The sequence below is a fragment of the Anabrus simplex genome, chromosome 1 (assembly GCF_040414725.1).
Source record: "Anabrus simplex isolate iqAnaSimp1 chromosome 1, ASM4041472v1, whole genome shotgun sequence".
NCBI classification, from domain to species: domain Eukaryota; kingdom Metazoa; phylum Arthropoda; class Insecta; order Orthoptera; family Tettigoniidae; genus Anabrus; species Anabrus simplex.
Window position 1 is genome coordinate 1,381,467,658 of NC_090265.1, and position 15,148 is coordinate 1,381,482,805.

At 39.3% G+C, this 15,148-nt stretch overlaps 1 protein-coding gene across 2 annotated transcripts in view; it reads left to right on the forward strand.

Moving 5' to 3' along the window:
* Nucleotides 1-15,148, forward strand: part of LOC137497033 (platelet-activating factor acetylhydrolase-like) — a 135,802-nt gene that overhangs the window by 95,191 nt on the left and 25,463 nt on the right. For both annotated transcript variants that reach the window (XM_068225520.1, XM_068225519.1), the window contains 3 exons: nt 4,038-4,129; nt 9,147-9,332; nt 11,757-11,896. In XM_068225520.1, the coding sequence (XP_068081621.1) occupies nt 4,038-4,129; nt 9,147-9,332; nt 11,757-11,896 (418 nt within the window). The remainder of the gene's footprint in view (nt 1-4,037; nt 4,130-9,146; nt 9,333-11,756; nt 11,897-15,148) is intronic.

The window sequence follows — 15,148 nt, forward strand, 5'->3', positions numbered from 1 at the left end:
ACAAAGTCTCTTAGTGCATTGGCACTGCCGGTGGCTCCAGTTAGCCTACGCAGTGGCCTCCACGGTATGCACTAGCCAGCGTATTGGTAGGTGTGCTAGGTACCAACTGAAGAGCCCACCCTAGCATACGAGGGCGAAACGCTGGCAACCAAGAATGAGTTAGCTGGAAAATTTATAATGTCCAATGACGGACCATTTATATTGGTATTATTCAACAGGAGGAAGTTATGGAGATTTCGTCCAGGGAAGAGGAGGAAGAAAAGTCACTTCAACTGAGATTTGGGAGAAGTGCAGAATGTGGGAAACGGTGCAAAATTTTGTAGAAAAACACCACCCGAATAAGGCTGTAGCAGTGCGAGCAATGAATCAGTTCAATGACAATGCAATGTCACATTTTCGTGAAATCGTCAAAAAGAGGCAAAAGCAACAATCATTGAACAGGCTCCTCGTTAAAGTTGCACGAAAAGAAAAGAATTCCAGTGAACCAACAGACAGCAGTGATTCCGTTAGCAAAATTTATGCTGCACAGTAACTCTTCTCATGTCATCTTTCGTCTCCCTCACACCAACAATGATTCTATTGTAAGGAAGAGTGCACTTTAATTTGTTTTACGTGACATTTTGTTTTAGAAATGGTATGCAAATAAATGTTTTTGTGTTGTGGACGAATCATCCGCGTTTCAATTGTTTCTTAACCCTTTCAGACCTGAAAGAAAACTGGAGGTGTGAATTTTTGTTTGTATGTCAAAAACTTACTAAAATGCTTCTCAATACACATATTGATAGTTTATTTTACAAAATAAAAACTAACATCCGAAAAGCAGGACCCACACAGTTGTGCGTATCAAAATTCAAAACCTCGTTGTATCACATACGATGATGTATCTGCAAAATTTACGTTCACTAACCAATGTACACACTTCATTGAATATATTCCGGTATTCAGTAAAGCTTCTAGATTAATATACATGCAATAAATAAATACTTAATTTTGGCACTACTGCTTCCCGTCATCTCGCCGATCAACTGTGCTTTTTAAACTCTTCTTCCTTCACCCTGGCGGTCAAGCGCATACTAAAAGCAATTGAAATACACGCCACGAGTCCCGCACAATCACTGCAGTCCGGTCTAGCGCCGAAAAAACATCAACTACGGCCAGGGATAACTAAAATACGAACCCGCACAATTGTGCGTACTCGGTCTGAAAGGGTTAAGGGAAAACTTGCTTTGATATACGAGCGGTTTGGATTACAAGCATGTTGCCGAAACAAATTATGCTCGTAATCCAAGGTTCTACTGTATATACAAAAATTGTTGTGGTTTTAGAATAAAACTGGACTATGACAAGGAAGTATCCTATCACCAATGTTTTTCATGATGGTTATGGACAAAATTGTGAAGGAGACAAAGGTAAAATATGGGGACAAGGAGCTGTTTACAGATGATATTGTAGTTCAGGGAGCAAACAGAGAGAATGTACAAGGGCAACTCAACATATTTAGTGATATTATTAAAAATTATTGAATAAAAATCAGCATGAAAAAGTACAGTATAAAGCAAATTGAAGAAGAAAAAAAGAGAGAGAGAGAGTTGAAATGAGGAAGTTGGGAAGGAAATTTGAGTGGAGAAGCTGTTTGACAGAATGGAGAGGAATAAACTTAGATGATTTGGACATGTTAAGAGGGTGGAAGAGGGAAGGATGCTAAAGCAGATGATGAAACCCCAGATAGACGGAGGGAGGGCAAGAAGGAGACCTGGACTCAGCTGGTTGAAAACAATGAAGAATAGTATAATTAGAAGAAACCTGGACTGGAATACAGTTAAGGAGGAACAATGGTGGTGAGATAGAAGAAGATGGAAAAGTGCCAGCTTTAACATCCCAACCTCACAGGAGCTGGATGAGAGAAATGGATGGTGATGATTGATGATGATCAATGCTATAAACATTATGATCTTCTGGCATCATCAAATTGTGGTGACATTTTCAGGAGAGGTGTTTGTTGGACTTTGAATCAATCAACATTCATGTTTTTAAAATGGATAAACCAGTAATAATCCTTTGTCCTGCACTGTGGATATATGAGATGGTTTCAACTTCTTAAAGATTTCTCCTGTTGAATCAAGGTAGATTCAAAATTTCCTGAAAATGTATTGTTTGCTCATATGGGGCATAATCAACCATCTTGCTAAAAATACTGAGTATATTAATGGACTATCTCATACTAATCTAAAACTGCATGGCATGCTGAATTGGAGAAACAGGATGGGATGTTACATTTAACTTTTGAGAGCTACAGGTAGTCACAAAAATTTTATCTGTCAAAGTTATTAAACTGAAACTGAAACTTTTATTTTTCTGAAAATAACATTGTACATTAAAGTAACAATAAGTGCAAATAATGAAAAGCCTTTGGCATCAATAACAAACAGAATCATTCTTTTAAGCTATAATGGTTGTTGTTAAATAATTAAATATGCATGTTGTAATTTGAAAGTCACTTAAATATTCGGTCAACAAACCAGCGTATTCTGCTCACACTGGTTGAATTTGATACCTTGTAGAGTATCCTTTACAGCTTTACATCTTATTACTTCTAATAAGCATAATTTCATACTGGAAATTATTTTCCTCATATAGGCTGGCTTAATCATAACCCATTTTTGCAGCAGTCTTCCCTTAAGATGATCTTTAGAGGTGATGGGAGAAGTTCTGATTCTTTTATACAATTCGTTCCATAAATTCTCTATTGGGTTAAGATCTGGACTCTGTAGGGGTGTATGTATGACTTTTGGGCAATTATACAAAAACCATTCCCTAACAATATATGCTTTGTGCTTTGGATTGTTATCTTGATAGAATTTAAATGTTAACATTAATGCTTTCACGGCCCGTACTTGTAGACATGATATTGGTTTTTGGGTTTGTGATATGTCAAGAAAACAAGGTGAAACCCTTTACGTTTCAAAGAGAACATTGCTCCGCGACTTCAGAAGAAAATCTCGACTGTTCATGAGGAAGACTTCCACAAGAATGAGGATTTGAATTTAAAAATGCTTTAGTGCTGTGCCAGCATACAGCGAGCCACCTGGCGACGAATGAGCGTACCACTACACCTCCAACAGTGAAGCATTAGTATTAAACTATTGTATTAAACTCACCAGAAAAATCTACTGACATATAATACAATAATTCTCCTAATGCTGTAAACACTTGAAAAAACATTGGGAATATGGAAGAGATATGGTGATGACTAGGGAGCTATTAGGTATGGGTAGTGATCAATAATACCTTCCTCATAAGCATTTTCTTCCCTCGCTCACTCAGCTTCTGTGGACATCCTGTTTGTGGTAACGATTCAATTCTGTCCTCTACTCTGTATCTTCAGATGATGTCTTCAACCATGCTCCGTGGTATATTCACCATAGCAGCAATATCTGTATGTATAAAACATTTAGCGTGGTGAAAGATCACAAGTTGTCACTGTTCAAATGTTGTGTTTGTTCCTCTGCGCCCTGTTTCACTTTTCCGTATACCATGACAGTATAGCAGCACAGATTTGTCATTGATAGTAATAGAATGCGATCCCCTTTCTATACTCATTCCAGCAGATGAATACAAGAATAAGTATGATTGAATGAATATTTAAGTAATGCAATAATACCATGCTTTGAAATCAAACGGTACATATGAACTAGACCATATGTTTGCTGCAAAAATCTAAAATTACAAGATTTATTTAATATCTTATTTATGAAAATGAAAATAAAAATTGTTTATCAATTTTTAATTTTTAATATCTCTGCATTATAATGTGACTGAAATTTATGTGAATACCTGTTTGTATGTAATGGCATCTTGCTCAGTGATACTATTACTCATTTCTCTGCTTATAATTTCAGAATAGTTTAATTTAGAGAACATATAGTCATAAAAATATGTCAGTCTATGAATATGGCACCTATGAATACTAACCCTATCTATGACAGTCTAATATATAGCTGCTGAGCTACAACAATGTGTCATTTTCTTTATCATAGGATCGTCTAGACCTCTCCAATCTGACAATGATGGGACACTCATTTGGAGGAGCAACTGCCCTTTTTACCCTTGCAAAGGATTCCCGTTTCAAGTTAGTATCAGACTACTAGTAAGATGTGGACAATGGTGATGTGTACATCTTTTGATGGAAGTAAGATTATGTTCCGCGTAGGTAACTTGCTTGAAGATATTATATGTTGGAACTGGAAATAGAATAGATCCTGATTGAGTAAACAATGTTTTCCTTTCATAAGTAAATCATAATTAGGCTTATTAAAAATTCATATTATCGTTGTCTAAGAAAGGTTGCATCTTTTCTAGACACTGTAGCCATGTGAAGTTTGTTGTTATGGAATGTAGAAAATGTTTGATCATTGGGACATAGTTTAAAACAGTTCCCTCTTCAGTGCTATTAGGTAGTGATGGGTAGTCTGAGACAGGCTCTCGAGATTTCTTGCGGTTAGCACAAACACCTGTTTCTTGTGAGAAATGTCAAGAGATCTCGAGAGCGGTCTCCCCGCATTGTGCAGTGAGCACCGTATCGTAGGCCTACAGGTAGATGGAGATGAAAGTTGTTCGTGCCAAGTATGCGAATAGACAACTACGGGCCCAGTGTTGCCAACTCAGCGGATTTTCCGCTAAATTTGGCGGAATTAGAAGACTGTCGGTAGAGAAAAATATAATTTAGCGGACAGCGGATTTTTTGGCGGAATTCTAGATTTATTATAGTGGAATTTAGTGTTATATCAATTTTAAGTTAAAAAAAAATTTGTACCCCAGTCTTTCTCCGAACTATTCCATATTTCTTATCAGAAGCTAGTAATCACATGAGGAAAACATGTTATTTGGATTTGATGTTATGAGATCATGGTATCATAAATTTGTAATAAGTGGGCAAAGGGTACTTATCTCTTAGTTGACGAATAACGACATATAATGAAACTGTGAGAGTGTAGCATTTATATTTATACTATGAAGGAAGACCGTTTAATGAACTGGCCTGTTTTGTGTGTGGCCCTTGAGGTAAGGGATTCACCTAGTTTGCACCCGGAACTAAAACGCCTGCAAGTTTTAGCTTGCCGGCTCGCAGGCAGGGAGTTAATTCCCAGTGAAACTCACAGATCAGGTGAGTGCAGACATTTTTAAAAATTATTATTATTATTATTATTATTATTATTATTATTATTATTATTTGAGATCGGATTTCTTGGCGGAATTTTAGCGGATTTTTAGTAGTATTTAGCGGATCTTGAAAATATAATTTGGCAACACTAGGCCTTATCCATTCAGTAAATACATGTCCACAAGCGACTATGCCGTTCGTTTCTACTGAGGTCTATTATTGTTGCAGTATAACATAATTATAAAGGGTACACATTCTGACATTGTATGCAGCGGTAAGTACACGAGCAAGTAGGCTAAGTACAGAAATTGACAGCTACTGTAGGTGTACATCGTTATCACTTGTAATTTATTAGACCTCACATTTAATATCCACTTGACCAATGCTTGTGTTTAACGACATTATGCTGATGAAAGAAATAATACCTTTCAATGTTATAGAGTATTCACGTCATAATTTAGGTGCTTCAGTATTTGACGATGCAATGTGTAATTGTGTCTAATTATATGCGACAACTTTAAGACGATGTCCAAAACACAACGTAAGTCATGAATGTGGGATTATTTTGAAGAGATGCCACATAGCACAGTCCAATGTGTTGTTTGTTCAAAAGAAGTAAAATACATTAGCAAAAATACTTCTGGGATGATCCAGCACTTATAAACCCATAATATCACTGAAAGGGTGTCACAGAGAACACCTCTGGCCCAGTCTGCACCACAAAAACCTACCCTGTAGACAACGACTGCCTGGTATCCAGGTAGGTGTGCATCCTATCTACACTTATTAATAAATTATACAGGGTTTATCATGTAAGACGTCCACCTCAAGTAACTTGTGAACCATTTAAAATATTGGCATTCTGTTTTCACTTGTGTTAATGGTATTAAGGGTCTCATAGTTGAACATGCAGTACTTTTCCAGGCTTTTGAAAAAAACTCAGCATACACATTTCTATATGAGAACGTCATTTCACACAATAACTGCAGAGATACTATCAAGCTTATGCTCATAGTTACTGGGATGTCGCACAGATTGCAGCTCAGGAGAATCGGTCTCGAGATTCTCGTGAGAGTCTCGAGATAACCTTGAGATCTATCATGTCAGTCTCGAGAGTCTCAAGTGAGAGCATTGTCCAGCACTACTATTAGGGATAGGTTGATAAGACTTTTCTGTTCCTAAGTGTTCTGTGTATATTCTAAATGTTTCTTAACTTTTAGAAATTGCGTTCTACAGAAACACTACTTATGGGGTTGTTAAAACTATTTTCCACAACTTTGTCACTTCACTGTAAAACTTCTCTAGTTCATTGGTTTGAACAAATTTCAAAAATTCATTAACGAATTTCTGATGCATACAAATAATTTTCAATACGCAATCTTATTATTATAGGCCTACAGTATTCTGCCTAGTGGTAGGTCCGTGTCTTCGCACGAAGAATTTCTGATGCCAATGTTCCCTATTTTCAGCTATTTCCTTCAGTCTGCTGTATCTCCTCCCATCTTTCATGTCATGCAGATGTTGAATTCTTCTTCTTCCTCGGCCTGCAGTTTCTTTGATCTTCCCTTCGATGACGTCGTGTATGAGCCCCTCATGTCTAAGTGTGTGTCCAATCCAGTTGGCTTTCCTCTGAAGAATTGTATTCAGAATAGTATTCTTCTCTCCTACTCCTCTCAGTACATCATAGTTTGTCACCCGATCTGTCCACTTGATCTTCTCTATTCTCCTAAATCCACATTTCAAAACTTTCTAGGTACTTTTTCTCCCTCTTTCTCATGGTCTACATCTCTGCTCTGTACAGTCCAACGCTCCAGATGTAGCACTTCACCAGTTTCTTCCTTAGTTCCAAGCTCACCATGCTGGTCAACAGAGTCCTCTTCTTTTTTAATGCTACTTTGGCCATGGCGATTCTTGCTTGAATTTTATTTGAGCAGTGGGCATCCTTTGTCAGCAAGCTTCCCAAGTACTTGAACTACTTCACATTCTTCAGTTCTTGATTGTCAACAGTTATCCTCAAAGATTTCTCCTGTTTTGATATACTCATTTTTTATTTTTAAATGTTGATTTGCATGCCATATTTCCTACCAGTTTCCACCAACTGGTTCATCATGTGTTGCAGTTGTCTTTGATTTTTGGTGAGCACTACCAGGTCATCTGCATACTTGATGGTGTTGAGGCGTCCTCCTATCCTGAAGTTTCCACATCCCTTCTCTTGCCAGCCATTCTTCATACAGGTTGAAGAAACTCAGCAATAGATAATATCCTTGTCTGACTCCTCTTCCTATTTCCATACTGATTGTTTCTCTGTAGTTTAGTTGCATTTTTCTCTTTGTCCCATGTACAAGTTGAGAATTAGCCTCCTGTCTCTCAGTTGACTTTGTCGAAGGCCTTCTGCCAGTCTAAAAACAAGCTCAAATTTCTTCATTAACAGTCAAAACTCTCTCCAACAATATCCTCATCATGTCTATGGCATCCCTGGTTCCTTTCCTAAACCCAAACTGGTCCTCTCCCATTGCTTCTTCAATTTTGTATTACAGTCATCTGTTGAGTATTTTTGCAATGACTTCACCACGTGTGAGAACAGACTAATTGTTCTGTAATCACTACATTTTTTGGCTTGCTGTTTCTTTGCAAGAGCATCCAAAATGTTCTTAGGCCGTACTCCAGTTTCGCAAATTTTGTTGATGAGTTGCGTCAGCGCTTTCAAACCTCCATTTCCAATTTCTTTCAGAAAAATCCACCGATATGTCATCTTCTCCTGTCGGTTTCCTCCTCATCATGTCCGTAATTTTTTTTTCTACTTCCCTTGTTAATATGTTGAGCCCTTCTTTGTCTTCTTCAATCTCCTCCTATGTCTCTATTTTGATGTCTTGCAGACAATGTTCCTTATTGTAGAGTTCTTTTACGTATTCTTCCCATATCTTCAGCACCTCCTCTTTTTCCATAATCGTTTGTCCTCTTAGAGTCTTCTATTCCGAAGGTTCTTACTCCTTTGTTTTCACTCCCTCCCATCTATTTTGTTTTCTGGTATATGCGGTCATACCTTTCCCTTCTTTGTAGCTCCTCTATTTCATTGCACAGGTGGAGTGCAGACGCTCACCTGACCTCCCTCTAACCAACACGCAGCCATCACTGACACCAAGCTAGAACCGGATTTCATCGGAAAACACAATGGACCTCCACTCCATCCTCCAATGAGCTCTCGCTTGACACCACTGAAGTCGCAGACTGCGGTGGTTTGGGGTAACTGGAATGCACGGCGCAGGGCGTCTGGCTTGGAGCTGTCCTTCAAGTAACCAATTTCGAACAGTATCTTGCATCACTGTGGTGTCAACTGCTGCTCGAATTGCTGCTGCACCACAGCCATATGCCGAATACGGCGGTCCTTCCTCTCGGTAGTGTCACAGGGACTTCCGGAGCCGGTCTTCTTGCGAGCGTACTTTCTCATGACAATGCTGCCAGCACGCATGCACAGTGGAGACATTCCTGCCAAGTCTTTCTGCAATAGCGCAGAAGGAAGGTCCACCTTCACGTAGCCCTATTATACGGCCTCGTTCAACCACAGTGAGCAGTTGATAATGGCCTCTTTGTCATCGTAAAGGCATTCTTGACCCTCTCACAGCCACTCTGTCTAATCTCACAGGTACCTAATGCTCTTGCATAGCACAAGCCATTTTTAAAGCAAACCTGATGTGCAATGTCATGGAGCTGCTCCTAGCACCACGCTAATGCGATTTGTGGGAAATTTGAATCAGCGTCATCTTTCAGATGCATAAACATGGCTATCAACTTTTGTTAATCTAGCACAACCCCTTCTTGGTGTTTAGATACTTTTTTCTGCCAGTGTAGGTTATGTTTAAACTACACTATGGAGAAGGGTTTATTTATCTATACATCTGTTTATTTTATTCATTTAATTGATATATTACTGTATTACATGAGGAAAGGTAGTCAAACTATTTTTATATTTGTGTTTTTTTTCCAGAGTTGGTGTTATACTGGATGGATGGATGTTTCCATTAAAAGAAGAAACTGACTTACCTGACAAAGTCCAGCTTCCTCTGCTCTTTGTCAATACTCAGACATTTCCTATTCCAAGTAATGTTGCTATCATGAAGAAATTTGTAGAAAATGCCCAAATGCATCATGAAAGAGAAGTGTACACCATCAGGTAAGTTTCAGGGTACTTTGAAGAGATTGGTGCAGTCAGAGTTTCCATCAAAAATACATAGGTTGATTTTAAGTTTTTGTCAACCATGCTCCAGCGCAGCCCTGCAACGATGCTAGGCTCTGTCATTCTTACCAAAGGGTGCTGACCTGCATTACCTCCCTCAGAAAACATAACCTCGCCCTTCTCCTGCACGTCCGTTCACAGTGGCCAGGTGAAGATGAGCAGTTGTAAGCAAATGCTCGCGAAAGATAGTCGCCATGTTTTCCAAACATGAACAAACAAGCTGGTTAAAAATCCAGTGTGCTAGAGGTCGCTCAGCACGCCATTGTCACCAAGGACTGTGAGAGGCGTGCGGTGCGGTTGCATTACCTTACAGGATGGTAGCAAGGTGGGTTGCAGCCTTCCGACAAGGATGCGAACATGTGTTGGACATGCCTTGATCTGGTCATCCACCTGAAAGTGACAAACATGTACACACTATGTCCGCATTAGCGAAGGTGGATCGGAATGTTAACGATGCATGAATCAGCACAGGATACAAGACTGGTATATTCAGCTGTGCTTCACATCCTGAAGCACCACCTCAACATGCGGAGAATTACGTCAAAATGGGTTCCACATGAGTTAACAGACATGCAGAAATGGCTGCGATATGCCACTTCTTGTACGCACTTGCAGCGCTAAGAGCACAAAGGCATATAATTGCCATTGATGAGACCTAAGTCAAATCTTATGAACCACAGCTTAAACGACAATCGAACGTGTGGTGTCATCATGGGTCAAAAAAAAATGGTTTGGCAGACCCCCACCATTGTGAAGGAAAGGCTGATTCTTGCCTATGATTCAGATGGTGTGATTTTAACGGATACGGTTCCTCCACAGCAGACCATTAATGCTGCGTACTACTGTTCATTTTTGCAAAACAATCTGCAAGCAGCTCTGAGAAGAAAACGGCGACACTTCTTGGATAACCCACCCATCGTTCTGCATGACACTGCTAGGGCACACACAGCAGGAGCTATGTCTGAATTGTTCAATCCAAACCAAACCCCATGGCACTACAGCTCTTGAAGGGCCTTGGCCTACCAAGCGACCGCTGCTCAGCCCGAAAGCCTGCAGATTACGAGGTGTCATGTGGTCAACACGACGAATCCTCTCGGCCGTTATTCTTAGCTTTCTAGACCAGGGCCGCTATCTCACCATCAAATAGCTCCTCAATTCTAATAACGTAGGCTGAGTGGACCTTAAACCAGCCCTCAGGTCCAGGTAAAAATCCCTGACCTGGCCAGGAATCGAACCCGGAGCCTCCGGGTAGGAGGCAGGCACGCTACCCCTACACCACGGGGCCGGCGAATTGTTCAATCGCTACCCCTGACCACTCTCTTTGCACTATCGACAGACTGGGCAGTGCCAACAGGGTCCAATGGCTTCTGCATCACTGGGAACACATTGTATGCATTGCTGGTGACTATATTGAAGGCCTATGAAAGAACTATGTATATAAGCTATGTATCAATAAATAAAATGCTTGTAATACTTGTCAAAACAAGCAATAATTCTCCACTGGAACTGTAATATACTTTGCTTGAAAGTGCCAAGGTCCACATTTAACAAGGTTTAATTTCTTATATTTCTGTATATAATCAGGCCCCTTAAGAGCAATCATAATAACCATCATCATTAAGAAGCTAGAATTATTTCTTCTTCTTCATCTTCTTCTTCTTCAAATGCCATATCCGGTCCCCCAGACATTGATGATCACCCTTGAGAAAGCTAACTTGAAGAGTTTTTGGTGTTGTTGATGCAAGTCCCGTCTTTGATGTTTTGGAGCCATGATATTGGTGGTCTACCAGTTCCTCGCTTGCCTTCTATCTTTCCTTACAACAATAGGTGTAAAAGCCCATACTTTCTACCTCATGCAACATGGCCTAAATAAGCTGTTTTGCTGGCTTTGATGATGTTTGCTAGCTCACGCTCAGCTCTGGCTCTCCTTACCCTTCATTATTGGTTACAGAGCTCTAATATAAGTTAATCCACTGTGAAAATAACCAGATGAGTGACTGATCTGGGAAATAGAGGTTCTTTTCTGTTTGCTTCTCAATTCCATATTTTGCTTGAAAGTGCCAAGGTCTACATTTAACAAGGTTTAATTTCTTATATTTCTGTCCATAATCAGTAGAGACAGGAGCCAATTACACCTTCCCAGGCCCTTAAGATAGCAATCATAATCACCATCATCATTAAGAAGCTAAAATTTACTTCCATTTTGATATTAAAATGTAAGCTAGTGATTACCTTTTTGACACACTAGTAACCAGTTTAGTACTTTGAACGAGTGGCTGCAAAATCAAGTCGCATTTTATCTTTGTTTTCTTCTACCATAGTTACTAAACATAAAATATAATGAAAACATCTTCCTTTCAGATTAACAACTCATGAAAATCAGACTGACACACCCTATCTAATAGGCTACTGGCTTAATTTTTTCATGAAGAAATTAGATCCTGTCATCGGTACAAGAATCAATCATCATTTAATTGTAAGATTCCTGGATAAACATGTGGGTAAGTACTGTAATGATTTCTCATTCTTTTAATATCCTCAAGAATAATGTGTTGCTAATAACTCGACTAATTCTTGCTTGGAAATATCCCGGTGTAATGGAAGTACAGTAGACTCCCGCACATTCATCCTAATGTGGACTGTGAGGGTGTCAAGTTCCCGAAAAGTTGAGTTTCATGGAATAAGGGGTGGGTTATTCACAGCTCAACATTTCACTGTAAATCACGTAAATCACTCTACTGAAAGTTCTAGCCAAATATAGAACACCGCAAGAAATAAATTTCATAATAAATCTGTATTGTTGGCCTCAATAAGAAATAAGATCTAATTGATTGAGTGATTCCACCTTCTTTTGTATTGTATTGTAAAGGTGGAATCACCCAATCAGTTAGAACTTATTTCTTAAATACAGAACACAGAAAAGTACAACATACCCTAAAATAATGGTTAAAAATTAAAAAATAAACTTACATAAAAAACTGAAGAAATATTAGCTCTTTGTAGGAAAAATTGTTCATATTTGACTGTCCCTCACACTCATTTCATCTTCGCGCAGCTTCATCATCTAGGCGATGGAAAAACAAAACATCCATATTAGATGTGCCTTGCTCTTGCATGTAACGGAGGATTCCTTCAGCGATCTGTAGTCCTTCACTGAAAGCCAGCCTTTTTACTTTTCCATTGCCTTCCATCTCTTCGTCTTATGACTTATCCTCATTTTAATCTTTCTTCTCTTTTTTCATCATGAATACTATTGCACGCAACATAGTTTCTGTTAGGCATGTAAATGAGCGGAAGATGTGGGTAGATTTGGCAGTTGGAGGAATTAGGATGAGGGTGCAGATGAGGATGAAGTTGACAAGTTTTATGAAGCATTGAGCAACATTATAGTAGGGTCAACAGCAGTGATAGGATGGTGCTAATGGACAATTTCAACGGGAGAGTTTGAAATAGAACTGAAGGATACGAAAAGGTGATTGATAAATGTGGACCGGACGAGTTGGCCGTGCGCGTAGAGGCGCGCGGCTGTGAGCTTGCATCCGGGAGATAGTAGGTTCGAATCCCACTATCGGCAGCACTGAAAATGGTTTTCTGTGGTTTCCCATTTTCACACCAGGCATATGCTGGGGCTGTACCTTAATTAAGGCCACGGCCGCTTCCTTCCAACTCCTAGGCCTTTCCTATCCCATCGTCGCCATAAGACCTATCTGTGTCGGCGCGACGTAAAGCCCATAGCACAAAAAAAAAAAAAAAAAAAAAATGTGGGGAAGATATGGAAGTTAATAGGAACAGGAAGCATTTGCTGCACTTCCGTGCTAGTATGGGATAGCATAAGGCTATTCACCGCAACACGAGAGGATAAGGCCGGGCTGAGTGGCTCAGACGGTTGAGGCGCTGGCCTTCTGAACTCGACTTGGCACGTTCGATCCTGGCTCAGTCCAGTGGTATTTGCAGGTGCTCAAACACGCCAGCCTCTTGTTGGTAGATTTACTGGCACGTAAAAGTACTCTTGCAGGGCAAAATTTCCGCATCTCGGCACCTTCGAAAACCATAAAAGTAGTTAGTGGGACGTAAAGCAAATAACATTATTATTATTATTATTATTATTATTATTATTATTATTATTATTATTATTATTATTATTATTATTATTATTATTATTTCGTATAGGCCAGCTAAGGACCACGACATTCAATTATTACATTTTGGAATGGGCTTTGATGTTTGCCCAGTAGTTGCGCATCCTCAGGCTGTGTTGCTCCTTCCTCTCCTTTGTCTAAAGGGCACCAGTCTTCATTGGTAGTCTGTCCTGGAACTCCTTATGTTTAAGTATCTTCCTGAGTGTTATCTGATCCTTTAAGTTTCCTTCTGTTATTCCCAGTTCCTGTAGATCTTTATCCACTTCCATCAACCGTGGTGACTTGGTCTTCCTATTTTGCCAGTAGCTGAGAATCCGGTTGGTCAACCTGGTCGGATGCATCCTATAGATGTGCCCATAGAATGCTAGGCATCTCTTCCTTGCTACATTCGTTATTCTTTCACAGTACTTGTAGAGCTCTTGGTTAGACCATCTTCTATAACTGTCACCTTCCTTGACTGGCCCCAGTATCTTCCTCATTATCTTTCTTTCCCGGATTTCAAGTTCTTCCATAAGTCCCTTCCTGTTGAGTGTTAAACATTCTGAAGCATATAAAGCTTCAGGGCGGATGACTGTCCGGTAGTGCTTCATCTTAGTATTACGAGAGAGACACCTTTTATTATAGGTATTCTTTGTCAGTTGGTAGGCCATTTCAAGCCTGCTAACTCAAGTTGACAAAAGCTGTTCCCTCAGTGAGATTAGATTCCAACCATTCTCCCAGGTACTTAAACATGTTGGTTTTCCTGATCTCTCCCTGTTCCAGATGCAACGTACAAAGAGATTCACCGATGTTCGTGATGAATTGTGTTTTTTCAAGAGACACATGTAGCCCAACCTTTGCTGCTTGTTGTCTGAGAACATTTAGTTGTTTCACGTAAGTTTCTGTTGAATTAGATATAATGGCCAAGTCGTTGGCAAACGCCAGACAGTCAACATTGAGATTATTGTTATTATTATTATTATTATTATTATTATTATTATTATTATTATTATTATTATTATTATTATTGAGAGGATAGGGGCATCAGATCAATAATAGACTATATCTTTACCGACTTTCAATTCACGAAATCTGTTAGAAATGCGCAGGTTTTCTGGGAAATTTTCAATGATATGGACCACTACCTGATCTGTAGCTAGGTCTAGGACAGAGAAAGTAAAATCTGTCTGTAGACGAATAAGAGTAGAAAATTTCCAACACAAGGAAATTAAGTACATGGATATGATTAGTGAAAAGTTCCAAACACTGGACAGTAAACAGGTTCAGGATATATAGAAAGAGAATGGGAGGCATACAGGAATGCTGTGGTAGAAACAGCAAGGGAATGCCTTGAAACATCTGTGTGTAAAGATGGAGAAAAGCAAACATCTTGGTGGAATGATGAAGTGAGAGCAGCTTGGAAATGTAAAAGGAAGGCACATCAGAAATAGCTCCAAACAATGACTGATGCAGACAGGGAATTGTAAGTAAATGAAAGAAACAGAACAAAAAATAGTTGTTGAATCCAAGAAGAAGTCGTGGGAAAATATAGGTAATAATCTGGAAGGGCTAGGTTAAGCAGGACGGAAACCTTTCTGGACAGTAATAAAGAAAGAAGAAAGAAAGAAAGAAAGA